Source organism: Meriones unguiculatus, chromosome 12, assembly GCF_030254825.1.
Source record: "Meriones unguiculatus strain TT.TT164.6M chromosome 12, Bangor_MerUng_6.1, whole genome shotgun sequence".
In the NCBI taxonomy this organism is placed as follows: domain Eukaryota; kingdom Metazoa; phylum Chordata; class Mammalia; order Rodentia; family Muridae; genus Meriones; species Meriones unguiculatus.
The window spans coordinates 46,629,717-46,652,049 of NC_083360.1; the positions used below are offsets into that span (position 1 = coordinate 46,629,717).

A 22,333-nucleotide genomic window follows, 5' to 3' on the forward strand; every position below is an offset into this window, starting at 1 on the left:
TTACAGCTTTCCTCCATGTCCAAATAAACAGAAATGTATTTCTCTCTGACCTGGTTGTTTGTTTAGGACTCAGAGTCCTTGTAAGGAGGAGCAAGAGCTAAGGCAAGAAAATCTCCCATCATCCGAGATTTGAGATCAACTATAAATTGAATTTTACTTTTTACACTTTATAAGAATCATACAAGTAGATTTAAAGCTAGATCCAAATTTATCTTTAAGGAGAGAAGCTCTGATTTCATTTCTTCTCCTCACTCCACAGTTGTTACATGTTGGGTGTTTGAATATGTGAATGTGCATTTGTGTGTATTTGTGTGTGTGTGTGTGTGTGTATTTGTGAGTGTGTATATGTGTATATGTGTGCTGTTTGTGTATTTTTGTGTGTTTTTGTGCATGTGTATGTATGTATGTGTAGGTGGTAGACAAATGAAAAGGAAGGAAGCCCACATCTCCTTCTGTATGCACCTCAGAGTAGTTTCTGCTTGAGAGAGACCCTATTATCTTCTTTCCGAGGCCAAGTTTTACCAAGGAAAGGAAAATAGTGAGCTGACCTTACAGCTTTCCTCCATGTCCAAATAAACAGAAATGTATTTCTCTCTGACCTGGTTGTTTGTTTAGGACTCAGAGTCCTTGTAAGGAGGAGCAAGAGCTAAGGCAAGAAAATCTCCCATCATCCGAGATTTGAGATCAACTATAAATTGAATTTTACTTTTTACACTTTATAAGAATCATACAAGTAGATTTAAAGCTAGATCCAAATTTATCTTTAAGGAGAGAAGCTCTGATTTCATTTCTTCTCCTCACTCCACAGTTGTTACATGTTGGGTGTTTGAATATGTGAATGTGCATTTGTGTGTATTTGTGTGTGTGTGTGTGTGTGTATTTGTGAGTGTGTATATGTGTATATGTGTGCTGTTTGTGTATTTTTGTGTGTTTTTGTGCATGTGTATGTATGTATGTGTGGTGTGTGAATGTGTGTAGGTTGGGCGTATTTGTATATGTATTTGTGTGTGTGTGTGCATGTATGGTGTATATGTGTATTATGTGTGTGCTTGTGTGGGATGTATGTGTGCTTGTGTGTGCATGTGTGGTTTGTGTATGGATGTGGGCTGTGTGTTTGTGCGGTATGTGTGTGTTGTTTGTGTGGGTTTGTGGTTTTTTTTTTTTTTTCTTTTTTCCTCATGTGCTTATCTCCTTTCATTCTTAGTTTTAGAATCAGGATGGTTTTCTAAGCAAGAGCTGGTGAAACTGCTTTTTGAAATGGTCCTTTACCCTTTGTTTATTGTCTGCTTTATGCCCTAGTTCCGAACTTTGTTTCTAAACTGAATCCTCACAGATCAGGAGGGTGAGAAGAGTTTAGAGGGCATGCGTTAGGCGCCAAACTCAAGGCAGCGTTGCCCAGCTCCAAAGCCAACATTGTCCACAGTTTTTGCTCTTTTCTGTAAGTCACTGTCATAATGAGAGAAACCAAGAGGAAAACTCACTCATTCACCTTGCCATATTTTCTTTACAGTTCTATTCCTTAGTGTTTAGTGTTCAGCTTACAATTCATAATTAAAGGGAGCCCACATTTAGTTTGACATGTTACAGCCAAGCCAGTAATCCACATAAAATCAAAGTGGTTTTGTTTCCAAACAATGATCTACTTCTCGGTCTGTCCTACAGTCTTGTTTACCAACTAGGAATGAGTAAATAGAATGGGGGTTCACATGGGTTTATTTTAGCATGCACCCTTCTAAGAATGGAGAAATTTCATTTACCACACCTTCAAATGCTTGAGAAGATAAGATAATTAGGAAATTATTTCAGAAGTGGGGGTGGGGAGGTGGCTTGGCCAGTTAAGTGCTTAGGACAGCCAACCAGGCCAAATAGTTAAGCTCTGGGGAGTGGTGAGAGACTGTCTCAAAACCGAAAGGGGATGACAGTTGATGTTGACCTCTGGCATATATACACTTTTGCACACACATGCATGTGAGCCTCAGTGCATGTTCACATGCACACATACATACAAACACCCACAAAAAAAATCTAAAAATGATTACACTACCTAGAAAGGCATGTTAGTGAAAATGAATTGATTACTATTAGTTATATTTATAAATAGTTCTATACATATTTAAGTAAAAATAAATATGTATTCCTAACTATAATTTAATTACTGGCAATATTTGTATATACCGTTTTTTATTTTATTAAAAATAAACAAAGGAACATATAATATTTAATTGACATAGAATCTATTTGGAGAATTTTTTAAAGACTTTTTTTGTTTGTTTTTTTGTTGTTGTTTTAGGAGTAAGCTTGATGAAAACATCTAACATCTGTAATGGTAGAATTACAGAATTTTGTTATTTTTTTATACCATGAATTTCCTCAACATAACATTTTTTCAGACTATCAGGGTTAGTCAATTAAAATAATATACATTTTAAGAAGTCGGCATCTCCTCTAATGTTAAGGCATGATCTATAGACAAAGGCTACGGGAAATAGTAGCCATAGCCCAAGTAACCCTTTGTTCTCTTAAGCAAAAATTTTAGCTGAAAAATCTTCTACTGAAAATCATTGTAGATTTACATTTACTTATTGGACTTAATGATCCAAAATTGATAGTCTTCAGGATTCAACCTTTCTACAAATCATTTCTTTGTGAAATAAAATTTTATAAAACAAGATTTTAAAATGCTCAAGAAAGTTGACTCAATCTCAAGTCAAAACCTTATGAAATCATATTTTTGGCATCCTCTTCTGGTTTCTTAACCTCCTCCAGCAGCTCGCAGGCTGCAATACATCACTCATGTCTAGGGGTGGCTGGGGGTGGAGCGTGGCTGGGAGAAGTGTTGGGCAGACCTGGAAGGGGGAGACATGCTCTCCTCCATTCCCGCTGCAGAAACATAATGTGAGATTGCTCAAATCACAGGAATTCCATCAGTCAGAGGATGAGAAGCCAGAGGCAGGGGACACAGGATAAACTGTGCTCTAGCTTGAGCAAAGTAGTTCATTGGAGATAGGTTTTCTTCAGAACACTTAGTGGGGTTTGGGAGGGGTGGTCATCATTTAATTGACAAAGACAGTACAAAGTAATAACAAAGCCTGTGACCTGTTTTGGACTTAAAACTGAAACAATTTTAAGAATTCATCACTGGGTGGGCACACATCACAGAAAAAATTTCTTGCAAATAAATATCATATTAATATTTGGGTTATAAAGCCGTGTGCTTCCTAAGTCCTTTATTCTAACTTGAACTCTTATCCTTGGCTCCCACTGCTGCCTCCTAGACCACCGAACCCTGGGGCCTAAACTTGGTAGAATAAATGCTGAGTGTCTCTCAGTAGGCTCAGTGAAGGAAGACTCAATGGTTGGGAATAACTTACAGAGGTAGAGAAGGGATTCAGGCAACAGTCCTTGCTACACAAGCATGACTACCTGGATTTCATTCCCCAAACCCACAGTTAAACTTTATCTGCTGAGGAAAACACCTCGGAAGCTGTAAAAACACTGACAAAATGGATGCCGCTTTTTATTTTATAGCAGAACTTATTTTTTTCTATCTAAGTACACATTTTCTCATTCATAAAATGTCAGTTGCATATAACTGAAACTCTCTAACATATTGCTAAATAAATATATGCATTTGAGGCAAATCCTGTTGTTCTGCCAGTCTCCATGATAAATAGGAGCTGGCAGTGTATCACATAAAGTAGGACACTGCTAAGAGTGAATGGGCCCTGGGCAGTACCATGCAGCCACCTACACAGTTCAGACGGATGGCCAGTTTACCGGATCGCTAGACATCGTTTTTTTTTTTTTTTTCAAAGAAAAAACCACTGGTTCTCAATATGTATGTTGAGAGCCTTTGGGGATCGAATGACCCTTTCACAGGGGTTTCATATCAGATCTTTGGCATATCAGATATTTGCATTACAGTTCACAACAGTAGCAAAATTACAGTTGTGAAGCAGTAACGAAAATCATTTTGTGGTTGGGAGTGTCAGCACAACATAGGGAACCATATGAAATAGTTTCAGGGTTAGGAAGGTTTGCAACCACTGCTTTAAATAATCACATTGAAACCTGACAGTGAAAGAGTCATAACTTCATCCATTAGCATAGGATACTACTAAATTTTAGTCTCCTCTTGGAATGCTTTTGAACTCTTTGCTCTCTCTAGAACCCTCCCTTCAGTTGTCCCATGCCTTCAGTAACCATAAATTTCTGGCCTTGGAATCTTCACTCATACCAAGGGAAGACACCTCAAACTTCACCATGTCACTCAGTTTTGCCTGGTCACAAAATTTAGTTATAGAACAGCATAGACCACATGGGGGGGTTGTGTCTATCCTTCAGAGTGTCTATCCACAGAGTGGGGCCTCTGTGTCAACCAGGAATACAAGATCAAAACTCAATGCAATGCCACAGTATGTGCTCGGAAAGCCTAAGAGATGTAGATGGAGCCTTGAATAGAAAAAGGCAATCTCTCCCCTTGCCTGCCTTGATGAGATAGATGACCCAGACGAAGGAGACAAAATCATCTCCTCTTAGAATGTAATAAATGCTTGTAAAGCCCTGTCAGTAAAGCTTTGAAGAATGTGTGTTTGTTGTTGGGTTGCTGGATGCCAGTGGAACTTTATTTTTCTATTTTCTTTTGTGTTTGTTTATTCTTGAAATAGTGTCCTACTTCACTGCTCTAATTGTGCCAGATCTACATAGAGCAGCTCTGCCTGCCTCTGCCTAGTGAGTGCTGGGATTAAAGGCAGTATCACATCTTCTTTTACTCCCTCCCTCCCTTCCTTCCCCTCTTTCTGTTTTCTTCTTCTGAAAATGCACATGAATCCTATGCTGGCAGGCTTCAAACTAACTAGATGGCCAAGGTTGACCTGGTATCTATAGCTTCCATCTTCCAACTGCTTCTGGGATGGCATGAACTCCCTACCGAGCCTGGAATTATATGGTACTAACGATTGAACCCAGGACATGCTGCATGATAGGTAAACACTCTACCAACCTAGATATATCCCCAACCTCTATCTTAAAAAAAAATCCAATATATCATTCAAAACACTGAACCAACAGCAGGGAGATTCAAAATGGGTCTAGTCAGAAGAGCCTGGGAGCTGAATGGGAACATGCCATTGATGGGCTCTGAGATGAGAGCAGTGTTTAGGGGTGTAGCCAGAGCGACCTAGGGCTAATGGTGAAGAAACATGCTTCACAGGATGTAAAACTTAACTCAGGAGTTCCTTAGGTCACTGCCGTTATAAGTCTCAAAAATACAGAACAGTACAAAAACAAACAAACAAAAAAAAAAAACTGGAAGAAACCCAAAAGTTCACCAGCTGACCCAGGAACACTGAATAGGTTTCCAGTCACACAATGAATCACTGCTCAGCAAGGACAAGGAATGGAGTGCTACATGCTACAATGTAGATGAACCTTGAAAACATTAAGTAAAAGAGACCAGTCACATAAGGTCACATATTCTAAGACCACAGTTTTCATGTGCGTGTGTGTGTGTGTGAAATGCCCAGAATAGGCAAACGTAGAGAGAGAAGATAAAGTAGCAGCTGCCAGGAGCTGCTGAGCAGAGAACAGGAAATAAGAGGAGAGGTAGTAGCTAACCAGTACCCAGTTTCTTTCAAAGTGGCAAGACATATTTTGAAATTGATGGTGGGAAGGGTTGCAAAGCTCTGTGGATGCAGCGCTGAGTCGCGCAGGTTAAGTGGGCGAACACCATGACCTGTGTGCATCATACCTAATAAAGCTGCTAAGAACAAGCCCATAACGGGAGGCCTGGAGAAGCCCTGGACAAGGGCCCTTCTTGTCCCCGCCTCTTAATTGGCAGCTAGCGCACAACATCACATGCAGAGCCTCATTTGTCAAATGATGCAGAAATTCTCTCCCAGAAGCTGTACCCTGTGGCTCAGTAGTACAGGGTTTCTAAAATTCTAATCCCTCATCCCTTGTGTAGCACTTCAAAAGTCATGTTTGTAATCTCAAAAGAAATAGCATGACTGAAAACAAAATTTAATTCTCAATGTTTCTCTCTTTTTTTTTTTTACATTCATTCGGAATGATTCTCATATGCCCCCTTTGGTTTCCCAAGCCTCCAAGCCCTGAGGATGGGAATTCTAGTCACAATCAAGTCCACTTCCCTTTCCGTGAACAATTCTGTCAGGTGACCAACCAAGGTGACAGATCTCATGGTTTCTATACAATACCGTTCTTTCCATTAGCTTTTTCAACATCTCATAAGCCCAACCATTTCCAAGTATATATGAACTCTGACCCAAATGAAGGATCAAACAAAGTCAGCCACAGCAGATGTTTTTGTAATATAGACCAACAAAACTCTTCATCCAGACAGCAGCCCACAAAAATACTGCTTAAAAAAAAATTCAGTACCCTAAAGTAAAAGTACTAAAAACTTCAATATATGTTATTTAATCAGGATGCATATAACTTCCATCCATAGGCAATATAGTGTTCTTTAAATTTTTTTTTTTACTCTATCAGCATTAAGTCAGATCTCTTCAATGACAGGAAATTCTTTTTTTTTTTTTTTTTTTGAGCTAAGTTACACTTAGGACCCAAGATGGATAATCACTATGAGCCTGCAAGACTTAATGCATTTGAGGAAGGAAATGGTTTTTCCCCTCTTTGATGATAGAGTCTAATCTTGTGAGGGTTTGGTTATTTAAGAAGGTAAAGAACAAGGAGAGCCTCTAAGGATATTAAACAGATAAACTGTTTCTATTGTTTATTTGTTAGTGTTGAGGTGTTAATAGTATGAAAGAGTTAATTACTTCTCAAACCAATAGTTCAGCCTAAAAACTTTGTAAAAATACAAATAAAATCCAGCAAAGCATGTTTAATGAACGTGGTGCCATTGAATGGTGAACTCCGTATTTGTCAAAATTACAGACATTCATTCCACATGTTGTGATTTATGACTGTTGTGCTTTCCTTCAAAAATAAATTTAATGTAACTGGCATAGCCCTAAGCATCTACACAAAGAGCCACAGCATCCACACCTAGGAGCAGCCCAGACTACATCCTAGACATTTCCCCTCAAAAACACCTCTTCCTTGAGGCCCTGACTCCCCTTACACTTTTGAGAAAACTGTTTTATTCAACAAAGAGGCAACATTTGCCCACCCCACCCCCCATTTTTCAATATTTTAGGCTGAATTTTTAACCACTCAAATATGCTGTTTGTTTTCTGTAGGCACAGCCTGAAGCAAGACAATGATGTAAGTGAGGGAAAGAGGGTCTCAGCCAGCTCAGGGCTTGGTGCTTAATGCTTAATCACGGAACACCAGGCTCAGCAACTGTTGACACAAAATAGGTGGGGATCAGGTCGGTGCAGGCAGAATACCAGGAAGGCAAACTATATGTAAACACACTCAAGACAGATTTGACAAGAACAGACCTAAGCCTGACTTGCTGGGAAACCACTGACGCGCAAAGCTTCCCTTATAGCTGAGTCTGTTTCTCCTTGCAAAGTTCCTTTGAGATAATCAAGGATAACATTTAAAAACTCAAACACATTTACAGAAGACAGATGAGACATCCGTCCCCTTGATTCACACAGTGTGAGTTTCAACTCTGCTCCTACATGCAGGATTTATGTAATGTAATATGGCTCTTCCACATACACCTGGAGTGGAGCCAAATGAAAAGGGGGTGGGGGAGGAGTGTGTACACACAACCACAATTCAAAAACTTATTTCTCCTGACCTATAAAACTCATTCGAAGAAGCAAATGGGTAATGCTTAAACAATCTCTTAATCTCTAACTGACACCTGACAACCCATTACTTATAGATTATTAATGCACCCACTAAAAAGTTTGTCACGTACAAAATTGCTAGAGAAAAAGATTGAATGCCTGAGGAAAAAAACAAATTTTGTTGTACAATAACTTCAGAAATTTCAAACCTATTATCTGTCGTGCCCTTCACAGACTCATAGCACACTGCTAAAAACAACTGATTTATCTTTATTACAAATCATCAAAATGACAGCACACATGTTTTTCATGTCTTGCAATAATGTTTAATTTCATCGAGTTTTTATTTTACAGTGTGTGATTTGCTTATTTAAGATGAGAGAAAGTAGCAACTTTTTAATTAATTTTCCTGTGTGTCTCTATCACAGGGCTTTCCCTCCACTCCTGCACAAGAGCTGTGATTAGATCAGCCTCACAAAGCTCACCTTGTCTCTTTATGCGTTTTACACAACCTCGAATACAGAACTGTTACCGGCTGGAGTTCTGACTAACCAGTCCTGCCTGTCTACTTTAAAGTACAGGAAGCTGGTATCTGTGGAAATAAAGTGACCTAAATAAGGGCACACATCTCACTGGTCAGGAATGAGGAACACGATGAAATCTTTGGTTCGATTTCCTTCCTTTAATAGTTCCTCCTCTTCCTCCATGACTTTCCCTGTGTAAGCGTTATATTTTCATGTGGCTGGAGACAAGGTCTTCCACTTCAGGCCTCATGCTCCATGGAACCCTCACTTCTTGTGCGCTCCTCAAACACGCCGCGGTCCAAGTGGTGGGGACCCTCACCACCTATTCCTCTGACTGACTAGATGCTTGTCCTGACACAGAATAAAAACAGAAAGCCTGGCTCAGTGAGGTAAAAAGCCCATGCACCATGTTGAAAGTCGAACCCCAAGCTATTCCTTCCCTGCGTTATAGGAATCTGCGACATCCAGAAACATCGCGTTCACGGTGAATGGCCGCCCAACTCTGAGCCTCTTGATGACCTTCTAAGGTCTCAAAATACTTCCTCAGCTGGAAGCCTGACTACAGGTGTGGTTGTGGAGTCTTAGCCTAATATTCTAATGCTGCCTGGGAGAAGCAGCAGTTCCAAAAAGCAGTGTTGGGATTTCCATGATGGCAGGAATCCACGTTTCCATCCACCACAGTGAAGCAGCGCCTAGCCCTTTTTAAACAGTGTCCATATTCAACAGTGTTACGAATAGGGTATGATTTTATACAGCTGGGGGCTGGAGAAGCTCTGAGAAAGCTGGTGACATGAAACTTCAGCGAAGTAGGCAGAATAGCCAGAGCAGAAGTCATTTTCTAAGGGAATTGTTTGCAAGGAGTTTTTTTTTTTGTTTGTTTGTTTTTGTTTTTTATCTGGAGAAAAAAGTAGTGTCTCTGCTGAACTCTTAAAACTCTCCGACATGACAGTACCTAGAGGTTTCTAAATTCACAGCTCCTAGCCCTCAGAGCTGTTTGCTTAGCTTTCCTTCCCAATCATACCCTGACTGTCTGGCACCTCGCCAGCCCTGGCTCTGGCAATATGCAAGCTAAACATTTTTTGACTGATTTCAATATTTTCTTATGAGCAACTAGATAGTATTTTATCTAGTGAGTGTTACTGATTGCTATAACCTAAACTGAAAGTAAGTGCCTGTAAAGGTAAGGTTACTAGAATTGGCACTCCAGGTGAAAAGCATAGGAATTAACTGAGGCTTCAAGAACAACACATTCTGAAATGTTCTTGGGAGTTCGTCTGTTTCTATTTCTTCTTCTTCTTCTTCTTCTTCTTCTTCTTCTTCTTCTTCTTCTTCTTCTTCTTCTTCTTCTTCTTCTTCTTCTTCTTCTTCTTCTTCTTCTTCTTCTTCTTCTTTAAATGCTACACCTGTTACTCCATTGATCAGTTAGGAAGTCTACTTTAAATGTAGGCTACTCTACAATTCTCAGAGGGAAAAGCGGAAGCAGCTGCGTAACAAAATGACAGTGTGTGAAGCTGCTTCACCCCTAGGTGACTTCCAGCCAGGGAAGAACCACTGCGCTGTCTCACTTTCATTTTGCAATAGAGTAGCAAACAAATGACCCGGGGCTTCATGCACTGAACGCTGCTAGGGGGCCATGGGTTTTTGGTTTTGTTTTCTTTTTCTTCTTACATCTGCTTTTTTCCCCTTGTCTTTGTGTCATGCCTCTGCTTAGCTTTATTGACAAAACAATCTGTGCCTAATGTTTAAACAACATCTGTAAAATGTGTTATTAAATTACACCAGAAGAAAAGCAGAACAATTCTATGGAACCTACTGACCCTATTGATTTTTAGATCACAGAAGCTGAAAGGATAATTTGTGAATGTTTTAACATTTCCATCTAAACAGGTCCCTATATTTATAGAATCTTTGATTACTTATAAAATTATTTGCTGCATTCCTACTATAATCCAGAATTAAACTTGACCTTTAACTGTTGAATCTATTAGAGTAAAGATCAGATTTTCTAAAAATAAGCATCCATATTTACCTGCCTGTACCATAAGAATCTACCTTTTCCCTCGTGGGTAACATGTAGGAAGTGATGCCTGAATACTTAACAGTTTTAAGGGCAATAGATGAAGGATCTGGGAAGATCCTATGTGGATTCTAAATCTAAAATCTATCAAGGACACTAGTTCTGATGTCTTATCAAATATCAGGGTGCTGCATAGAATTGTATGCACCCAACTGATAGAAAAGGGTTTTCTCTGCATACACATGCTGCATTTCATATACGCTATGTGTTTTGCACCTAAAAACTGTCGACTTCTCAGAGCACAAAGGCATGATCGTTTAACATCAGGCTTTTCTAGGAAAGTGTGTGCATAAAAAGTAGGAAGATGAGAAACTGGAACTCAATGCACTGCCAAGACAGCGAGTGTCTGAGATTCCCAGCTAGGGCTGTTCATCATAGGACATCAGCTTTTGTCACAGGGAATTGCCTGGTATGTAGCACTGACCTAAATATATATATATATATACATATATATATATATATATATATATATATATATGTGTGTGTGTGTGTGTGTGTGTGTGTGTGTGTGTGAGAGAGAGAGAGAGAGAGAGAGAGAGAGAGAGAGAGAGAGAGAGAAAGAGAGAGAGAGGTTTTATTTGACCACTCTAAACTCACACTTTCTTTTTTTTTTCTCTTTTTTTTTTATTTTTTTTTATCAGTTACATTTTATTAACTCTGTATCCCAGCCGTGTCCCGATCCCTCATTCCCTCCCAGTCCCTCCCTCCCTCCCTCATCTCCACCGTGCCCCTTTCCAAGTCCACTGATAGGGGGGACCTCCTTTCCATTCATCTGATCCTGTTTTATCAGGTATCTTCAGGACTGGCTGCAAAGCCCTCCTCTGTGGCCTAACAGGACTGCTCCTCCCTTCGGGGGTGGGGAGACCAAAGAGCCAGTCATTGAGTTCCTGTTAGAAATAGTCCCTGTTCCCCTCACTTTGGGAAACCAATTGGTTACTGAGCTACCACAGGCTACATCTGAGTGGAGGTTCTAGGTTATATCCATACATGGTCCTTGGTTGAAAAGACCCTGTGCCCAGATATATTTGGTCCTTGTGGAGCTCCTATCCTTTCCCCATCAGACTAACTCCCCTTCTTTCTTATGATTCCCTGTACTCTGCCAAAGGTTTGGTCATGAGTCTTTGCTTTGAAAACACTGCTAGTTAGAGTCTTTCAGATGCGCTCAGTAGACTCCTGTCATATGTTCAATGCACATCCCATCTGTCTTTCTAAACGAAACTCACACTTTCAATGTATAAAATTTGGTCTACTAGAGAGAAAAAAAAGAACAAAATGTTGATTTTGTTTGCACATATATGTGCATTTTTATTTATGTGTTTTGTTCATGTATCTGTATGTTTTCTTTAAACATCTGCCTAGGAGGGGAAGGAGTCTGGGTATAGATAAAAACACACTGTGTACACTTACAAAATTCTGAAACAATAAATAAAAACACATCTGACAAAAGGAAGTTGAACTCTGACATAAATTTTAAAGCTGCACCTACATTTTTAAATATTTAAACACTTGAAAAGCTATCAACTGCCAAAACCTATAATATTTTTTCTTTCAAATGAGAAATTGCTCAACATGTTGGTGTTGTTCTCAGAAGTATTTGTCACCGCAATGAAAAAAAAAAAAAAGACAGAAAGTTCTGAAATGTTGGTTCTGTTGGGAAATAAATGAGCCACGAGGAAGGAGGCGAATCATATGCTATCAGGTATACCTCAGAACTGAGCACATTTTGAGTCTAACTTCTCACAACAGTGAAGGAGCTAGGTAACACCTCATGGAAGGTGACTTGTAAAAGCCAGCAACATCTTCTATGAGTCAAATAACAGATTTAAAATATTTTACATTGGCTACCAACAAACTATATTAGGATAGATCGGCTCTACAGCCTCTCATGTGATAATTATCCCACTCCATCCCAGGTTCGATGCCAGCCATTTTAAGATCCCTCCTCCCTATTTTTATTCTGACAGGAAGAATAAATGTGAGTATTTGCAATTACGTTTTTTTTTTTTTTTATCTCTGTTTTCTCTGCATCAAATCTGTCTAATTGCTTTACAATGCAGTTCTTCCCTTTCCATATTTCCCTATCTACTTTGGTCTTTATCACCTATCACCTGACATGCACAGTATAACCTTAGGTCAACAAAAGATATAAAACAGCTTTAGTGGTGGTATGAAGGAACAGTGCCCCAAATGCCTCACTAAAGCTGGAGCAGCTAAGATTCCTATGACAAGCTTGCAACTAGACATGACTTTATAGTTTTCACTTTACATAGTGTGCATTTCAATACATTATGCTGCTGCCAATAATTATGACTGATGTACACCCAACCTGCCCTTCAGCATTTTATGAAACATCTTCAACAGTGACTCATAGCATATACAAAAATTTACATGTGTGTTAACAAGTTTTAAGAAATCCGAGGACAGGATTTCTTTTCTAAGTCGTAACATAAGTGAGGTGAAGAGGAAGTCTTAGGACATTAGTGATCATTTTTAAAATCATTATTTCTAGAAGAAAATAGCCTCGTGGGGCTGCTGCTCTATGCAATAGAGTATGTATGTGTAGGCTTTCAAAAAAGCTTCATGTGTTTTTATTATATAGTAAAGCAAAATGAAAGCTCTACTTTCTCTGCCTAATGGTCTTCAAACATTGTTTAAGATTCTGTGACATCTTCAGTTTTTCAGATACTTTATTTGCATGCTACTTCCTACCTATAGAGTTAAGAAGTAGATCTCTATTCCCAGCTTATTGTTTGTTTGATGGGGTTTTTTTTGGGGGGTGCTTTTGTTTGTTTTTTTCTAGACAGGATTTCTCTGTGTAGACCAGGCTGGCTTTGAACTCAGAGATCTACCTGCCTCTGTCTTCCGAGTGCTGGCATTAAAAGCATGAGCCACCACATCTGGCTAGAAGGTTTGCAAAACATTTAAACTTGAAACTGAATCAAACACACAAATGACGTTATATGACATTCAAGGAAACAAGCCATCTCAGATATGTTAGGTTGCTTTAGAGGCATTCTCTCCAGGAAAGCTGTTAACAGGCGCCAGAGGAATTGACAAATGCAAAGCAAAGGGGTGCAGGGAAGATGTGAGTCTAACCCTAGGAGGGACAGGAAGAAAAGGAAAAGCCACATACCCCATCCTATATGAAAAAGTAAAGGCGATTTTTAAGTCAGCTATCTGTCAAATGGAGCCTCCGCCTGAAATCTGCACAAGCTTTGAAAATTATTTCAGAGCTTTCCAATTCCTAGTCTTTTTTTTTTTTTTTTTTTTTTTTTTTTTGCTCCACTCTAATAAAAAAAAGTGAAAAAGTCAAAATGTAGTCAATGACCGATGAAGATCTGTGGGCCTCTGGTAGAGCCTGGGCAGATATTCTGGAGGAATGACGGCATAAGTACATTGCCTGGCGGCACAGGAAGGCCCCTTTGCCCCTACATCCACAGGAAATGTCACATCACACTGTATGCATACTGCAGTGTGTTGGATTTATTCTGGTAACTATGTTTACGAATAGAGTTTGCTAGCAACATTGAGGAAGAAGGGAGATGGCATGTGTGATAGCCAGGCAGCTTCCTAGTGTTCCTTAATTTGAGCCAGCCTGCCACTCCTTTACCTTCACTGAAGAACATTTCCCAAGGAGATGCCACATTGCAGCACCCTCCATTGCATTCTGACTACCTCACCATCATTTTAAGCCTAAAAATGTGATTGTAGGTTCACATGTAAAGCTATGTCTTTCCTATGGAACCATTCAGAACCTCTGAAAGGCCAACTTCAAATATGCAGTATTAACTCTTGAAGATTTCAAAACAGTAGCAGAAAAAATAGGCAAACAGCAAAACCTCAGAGGCAACAGGACTCAACACATTTGGATACAGTATGACTCCAGTGGCTTCACTATCCTGGAAGGAAGCTGCAAAATTTGATCTCTGAAGGCTGTGGTAAGGTCATAGAAATTGATAACCCTTACAAGCGAAGCTCGTGTGAATCTGTCTGTGTCTTGTAGATAGAGAACTTGTAAATTAATCCTCCAAAGGCAAATATATCATAAGTAGCTTGTTATCTCTAAAATACTAAGTTGAAGAATACATGGGATTATATTGACAGAAATTACATTTTCTGTAATGGGGTTTAATATATCTGAAATATCTTCCAAAGGCTCAAGGCTCTCTAACAGTGAATGGTCTGTTAATATAAGTACAATGGACATCAAGAGCAAATTTATTCACCAAAATGGATTAGGCTACGTAATCAGAGATTCTGTAATATTAATCTTTGACACCTATTGAACAGAAAGAAATTCTTGTGTCTACAAACTGTCATCCCTAGTTTTCTCTTTTCTCCAAACAGGTTTTGAGGCTTTTCTGGATTGTACTTCAAAGAATATAAGACTTCTCCATTAGAAACACTGATCTGAAAATATTAGGACGATTAATTACATATCCTTAGTTTTAGAGGAGATTGTATTTCAATACCCTTCAAAAATGACAGTAGGCTTGGGTGATGAACATTAACATGGCTTTCACACAGTCAGAAAGGGCAATGAATCACACTTTCTCAAATCCTCAGGCCCATGTTGTTGGACAGTTAGTCAGAATATTGCTGCTTAGTACCTGGTTGATAACCTCAGCTTTACCCCAGAGCAGGAATTTACTTAAAAATAGTATTGACCAGCCTTCGGTAAAATCAGGTTTTGAAGAACTTCAGAGAAGGAAACATAAATACTTTTTTTCCTTTCAATATTTGAATAAGAGAATACTGGAAGCCATCTTTGGATGGGTAACACTAACAAAGTATAACTGAATTTGTTTTTCAGTGAATTTAAAACTCTTGGTGATAATAGTAGATTTTCTTCTTTCATAGAAAATAGTATGATACCAACTTGACCAACCATCCAGAAGAGAAAAAGCCAAAAAAAAAAAGTGAGATGATTTCAGAATGAGAGGGAGTGTTCACCACATACACACTCATCCTGTGTATAAAACCTGTCGAATCGTAAAAACGGTGGAAGGCCTTTTATTTTCCATGTTAGAAACCATTCCTCCACATCAGGCCTGTTTGTCTCCACCTTTGGATCAGCAAGCCCCTTGGGAAAGCAGCAGCAACTGGGTGTGGCTTCTTCATGTAACACATTAACTGCAGGTTGCCAGAGGGGGAAACAGATTGTGTGTAAACTCAAGCCAAATTACTCACCAATTGTTCACTTGAAGGATGGTGAGCCCCGTGTCTTGTGCCAACTGCTTTTTCTGTTCTTCAGAAGGATAAGGGTGCTGAAAGAGATCCAAAGAAAGGTAGGTGTACAGCAGGCAGTGTTTATACCACTTGGTCAATAACCTAAGTGTCTAGAGAAGTCTATAATTAAAGGTAAAAATGCTGAGGTGTGTCACTCTTATTAATGGAATACTACATCATCTAATTAATGGCAGTAAAAGACAAGCCAATTACAAAGCTTAGTGAAGTGTATATAAATGTCTATTTAGGATACTTGCAGAACCTTGATACTGAGTTTACCCTTTAACAAGTTTATTTGTTGCACACTAGAAAGTTTAGTGTGATCTTCACTGTGTTTTATCAGATTGAAGGGTGTGTGTGTGTGTGTGTGTATGTGTGTGTGTGTGTGTATCCCTCTGATTTAATATATTCTGAGCTGAGGTCACCAGTATTTAAGTGTGATACTCTCTCTCCATAACACCATAGTCCTGGTTTTAAATGTTAAAACTAAGGTATACTCTATTTATGCCACTCTTGTTTCAAGTCTTGTGCAAAGCAACAGTAACCAAACCTCAACAAAAACTGGTGTCATATTCGTTGTCAGTTAGACAAGCTTTGGGGTCCTTTATGGGACATGCCTCTGCATGGGTGTCGAGACATTTCCAGAGAAAGTTAGCTGAAGGAAAAACCCACCCTGAATGTGGGCAGCTCTGTGCTGTGGGCTAGAGTCCTACACGGAATTAAAGAGGGACGAGAGAAAATTGCTGAGTGTGAGCATTTGGACACCTCTGCTAGTTTTCCCTGGAGATATGAGAAAGTGTGACATACCAGCCCCAGGCTCCCACAGCTGTGCCTTCCCCTCCACAATGGACTGTTTCCCTTCAAAGCCTGAGCCAAAACGAATCCTTGCCCCCAAGTTGCTTTGCCATAATTTGTTGTTATTTTTCATTTCCTTTTTATTTTCTTTCTTCTTCCTTTTTTTCTAACAGTGATGAGAAAAGCAACTAATACAGTTTGTTTCCACATATAAAGGTCAATATATGCTAGGATACTGAATAAAGGCCAATACAAAGGCAAAGGTCAACATATTTCACATATTAAGAGCAAGCCCAGCACTGTCCCTCGTGAGGAAGAGAATACAAAAAGTATTGACTGCATAATTAAATAATGAAATGAATCTGGAATTCTACTGAAGTTTGTTTGTGGAAACATTTTCTTCTCAGTAATCAAGCGTATCTAAGGTGCAACACACATTTCTAAAGAAGAGCTGGGGGGGTTGCACCTATGGAGACATAGCTGCCTTAAAGGGTTGATTCCTTATAAATTCTTGCAGGATAAAGTTGTCCTGATAATCAGTCTTTTATTTTTAGTCCCACTGTGAATAAGAAAGGGCATCCTCCAGACTCAATTAAATGATGTGTGCCATGGAAACTAAATTCTGGTTTGTTGGGTGACAATTAACATAGCTTTTAATCTCATTAATAGTGTCTAGTCAGATGCTTAAAAATTGTTAAAGATCACATCAGTGCGTTTACATGTACTTTTAACTATGTCCTAGTCTATACACATTTGCTATGCTTGCAAAGAGTGGGGATACAGTAATTTTTTTCCCATAAGCACTGTCTTTGATTGCCACTTAATCAATAAATACACAATTAGAATGAGACTTTGCTTTCATGGAACATAGTGCCTTTCTCTACAGAGCTCCAGGTATATTTCAAACAGGGTGGTAACTAAAAACCATTAGATCCCTCTGAGTGACATAGCACTACCATCCCTGTTGTTTTGCAGTTGAGGAAGCCAGCCAGGGGAAGGGACAGCCCACAGTGATAATTCTCCCTTCTTTTCCAAACTCTTAAGTCTTCGCAAAGCTCCACACTAGTTCTACAACCTGCAGAGCCAGCCACCAGCCCCCCCTTTCCAGAGCTTCCCTCTCATCCAGCCACAGTGTTCTCATTTCTGCTCTTCCAGCGCAACAAGGTTCTACCTGTTACACTTCTCAGCATCACTGCCAGAGTTCAGCTCAAGGTCAAGTATACAGAGATGCGCACACACACATGTGCACACACAGAGACACACATGCACACAGAGACACACACATACATAGATAGACACACACACATACCACACCACACTGTGCACGCACATCTTATCTCTGTCAATCGTTTCTTCTTCATTTCCTGATAGCAAGTCTTTGTTTTCTTGTTGGGGTGTCTTCTTACCTAAGTATCAGTTTGAAATTCTTTGCTTCATTTCTCATCATCCTTAAAGTTCAAATGAGTATGTAATGGAAAATTAGCAACTATAGTTTGAACAAACTATAACTAATGTACTTTACACAGATACTATGTAATAAGATTCAACACCAAAATGGATATGAAAGTGTCTTCCAGAGCCTGCAGAAAGTGTAGGCATCCAAATCAGTATTTCCTGAGCTTCAATCCTGAAAGTGGTGTTGACGCATGCATTCAAGCCATAGCGAGCTAGGACCACACTCGACATAAAACCAGGCACTGGAAGAAGGGCAGAACTAAACACTCCCCAATATCCCGAGTTTAAAGCATAATTCCTATCATATACAAGCATGCCACACAATTCTCCTCACATGAATCTCTTTTCTTACAGACAGAACACTGAATTATGATTTTATATATAGTAGTTCAATGCCTATACTAGTTGAAAAATTATATAATACAAATTACTCTATTACAGTTTATAAATGATGCTGCAGTTACTAATTATAAGACTTTGAACATGAACAACTTTTATAACCTTCAATTTTGTCACTTTGAGTCCTAGGATCTGTTGAAGTTAAAGGCTTCTCAACTAGTAGCTCAAAACAGTAGTGGACAATAAGAATTACAATTTAGATTTCGAAATGTGCAATTTTCATTTAAAAAAAATTATTGGCAAGGAGAAAGATAGAAGGCTCTGTGACAACCCTTACCCTCCCCAACCCTACCCTCGAAGTAACAGACTAAAAAGGAAGCCATCAAAAAAACCTCTTAAAAGTGTGATAAGGATACTGAAGTGTGGCTCTCCACGGTTGCTGGCTTCTGGCAGGGGTGCGTGTGAGAAAGGACCCAGTTTTTTTAGGGCTGGCCACTGGGAGTTGGACCATGCTCCAGTGAGTAGATGGACAACACAAGTTGGACTTTTTCCCTCTTTTTTTTTCTTCTTTGTTTTTTTTTTGGGGGGGCACATAAGGATGGGGGCAGATATGAAAGGATTGGGAAGTGAGTGTGATCAGGGTGCCTGATGTAAAATTCCCAAATAAAAATACTATGTAGGAAAGAAAAAAACAATTCTTGGCTTTGTGTGTGTGTGTGTGTGTGTGTGTGTGTGTGTGTGTGTGTGTGTGTAGATGCATATCTCAATACACATGTAGAAGTCAGAGAACAAAGTACAGAATTAGTTTGTCTCTTCTACAAGGTGGGGCCCAGAGACTGAACTGTTAGCAGGAGTCTTTACCATCTAATTGGCCCCAAGCCCTAAATTCTCAACACCACCTAGTTGTCAATGCTACTTGAATATAAAGTTATAAACATGCACATTCTGGTTTATAACATTTTCTGCAATCCTAGTTACTTACAGTTTTTCAGGTCCTAGGAAAGTTTCTTTCAATTATTTTTTTTCAATAGAATTAATAAATGTGTCTATCTTCGCTCTTCAGTAGAACTCAGTTACAACATTTTTGCCCATGTCTTGTTGTCTATCTTAATGCTGCGACCCAAGCTGGATGGGAAAATTAGTATTTGTGCTGTTCATCTTTAGCTACTTTGAAAATTGAGAGTTGTCACAGCAATTTCCTTGTCCTGTGTTTTTTCAAGAGTACTTTTGCATGCTTGTTTGTGAGCAAGCTTTACATACATTCTCATAAGACAAATGGAATTCACATTTTACTTATGCAAATGGTGTCAGAAAAATTCTCCTTGGATCATTAAAATTACCTGAGTCATTACAGTTTCAAAGAGCTGTGGTGCAGCCCTCAGAATTCCACTGCAAATTTCAGCTGTTTCCTCACATCATGTAGTTTCTGATTTCATAATTTAAATATCACAAAATGAGAAAGGTCTAGGGTTTTTTTCTTCTCCTCTGTCACTTTTCATGTGATCTGATTTTAAGTAATTGGAACAAACTGTGTCTAATTTTATGCAGCATAATTGCTAGGCAGCCTCAAGCTATACAGACTCAGCACTCTGTCTCCATTAAGCAATTTTCAGCTCTTTGGGATATATATTTTTATGTAGATATGAATGAGGCTGGATAAAATTAAATGTCATAATAATTTGGACATTATTAATAATGGTTATGGTATGCCAAGCAATAGGATATATATGTATATATATACATATATATGTGTGTGTATGTATATGTATATGTATACACACACACACACACACACACACTAAATTGAATATTCTAAGGAATGGCACCCAGGACCTTGTACCACTAGGATATCAGCAAATTGGTAAAAGAGCCATATGTTTTTTTCTTTATTTTCATGGCCTTGCTGTCCCACAAACTCTCAATTATTTTTTTAATACTATAATTGCCAAAAAAAACCCACATAAAAACTGTGACCCCATGTAGTGAAAACCCACTCAGCCAAAAATTCACAGAAAAGTAGGCTTCTAAATATAAGTGCCAGTAGTTTTAATATCCTATGAACCTTGATTGCCTAGGCTATTTGTTGATAGTATGAGTTATGTCTTTGTAGACATGAAAAAAAAAAGGACTGTCCCCAAACCAAACCAAAATAAACAAAAACCAAAAATCCCAAATCAAAACCAAAAACCCCTCCATGTGCCACAGGCAAGGCTTCTGTAAGACCCCTCCCTGCTGAGTTGTGTTCACCCATCAGGTGAATGAGGGCACTCAGCAGACAGCAGAAGTCATTCTGCAATGCATCAACAGTGATCCCTGAAAGGTGCCACTTTAGGGGGAAAGTGGGAAATTCATTCCAAATCACTGAAACTACAGGCTTACATTTCTTTTAGACATCTCCCTGAGCACCTCTGCTTTATTGCACTTAAATGACAAGGACACTGGTTGAAGAAAGATCAGTGGGTTCTTGTGAAGCAAAGACTTATTGCACTGGCCTGATACTCCAATCAATGTAATCACTTTGGGATATCGAAGCAAACTTGATCATCACCCAACAGACAGCGAGGAGGCCTGGCTTCTGCTGTGACATTAGCCCTACGCTGTTATCTCTTAAAAGCTTAATTATTCGCAAACAATTGATCACGATGGGAATTTGAGAAAGGATGTGCAAGGGCCACTGGGAGACCTGCAAAGCATTAAGAGAGCAAACGAAATTGTCTCTATATCCTACAATAAGAATTAATGATTGCGAAGGGAGAGCTAGGCAGGGCGGTAGCTGCAAGGGTTCTGTCTGGAGTGCTTCCCATTTGATCTGCATTAACACCTCAGGAACGAGTGAAAGCCATAAAACGGTGATTATGTATGGGCTAACCTGGCCCTCCCTCCCAGCATTCAACCTGCATGCATGCATCAGTCTAGTTTCCCTGGGAAGAGATGAGGTGCTGGACTCCTAGGAAAAATTGGTAACTTGTGAAGAGTGGAACCCCAGCAATGAGGAAAAACTCACAGACTGACCATCACCACTTCCATAATCAGCAAGCTGACTTCTCTACCATTTGCCATTCTTTGTGGGTTTCTAGGTACACAGGCTTCTAATAATGACCTAGTATAGAGCAATTGTCTTACAGCTTTATCAAAGTACAAAATGATCCCTTGAGTATCAATGGATACTATCTGGAGAATATCTGACCAAAATCATTACAGCAAAAGAACCCATAAAAATAGCTCATATTAAAGTTTAGTCTGATGTGCCATTTTTACTAGCCACAAGGAATAGAAGATGACAGAAAGAAAATGGCAACTCTCTAAAGAAAATTTTTCTTAGCACAATTCTACCTTTATTTATTGAGGTTGGCATGGAAGAACCTCCCAGAGTGATGACAGATATCTGGTATTTACGAGTTTACAATACCTTGGAAGAGATTTATTTATTTAAACAATCAAGCAGCCTTTTCAGATGAGCATCAATGGGAAAGGACAGAAACTTTACAGTACTCACAGAGATGGAAGATGTCCAGCCTTATATTATAACGATATCCTGGACCAAATGGGCTTCTTTCATCAAAATGTCCAGCCCAGCCACAAATGTGGATGCCAAGACAATGATGAACTTTATCTTATCTGCCCTAGTAACCAAGTTTCAATAACATCCCCTCCCTTGCTGCCTTAGCCATTCAAACAGCACATTGTAATGGCAGCAGAAAATTTGAAAATAATCCTGTACAGAGCTCTCCAGTGAGATAATGGAAGGCCACCCTGCCCCTTCTCAAGCCTCAGATTAGTAATTTCTTGTGACACAGAAGTGCCTCTATACGGAAACTGTAAAACAACTATAACAAAGCAATAGAGGTAGAAGCAATTTTCAAGCAAGATGTTACACGCTATACTTTAAAAGGTATGGGAATGGGCACTAGAGGGGCGATCTAACAGGAGGAATTATGGCAACTGTCCAATATCAGCCTTATCAAAGCAGTGTTCTGCAGCTTGGCTGAATATGTTGGAAGAACAATTTCAGAACTTCTTTTATCCCTTTTCCTCCAGCCTTGTGCCTCCTCCACAGCTAAGTTTAATGCATTAATATAAGTTGACCTTGAGCTAAACTCTGGTATGTGATGGAGAGATACTCCCTTTAAAGAAAAGGGAGAAAACTAGCATATGGCTTTTTTAACCATTAGATCTCTGTATTCTTT

General features: G+C 39.2%; 1 protein-coding gene across 3 annotated transcripts in view; it reads right to left on the reverse strand.

The window, feature by feature from the left end:
• The window catches only part of Meis1 (Meis homeobox 1), a 140,751-nt gene that overhangs the window by 9,384 nt on the left and 109,034 nt on the right, over positions 1-22,333 (reverse strand). For all 3 annotated transcript variants that reach the window (XM_060365707.1, XM_060365709.1, XM_060365708.1), the window contains one exon: positions 15,519-15,595. In XM_060365707.1, the coding sequence (XP_060221690.1) occupies positions 15,519-15,595 (77 nt within the window). The remainder of the gene's footprint in view (positions 1-15,518; positions 15,596-22,333) is intronic.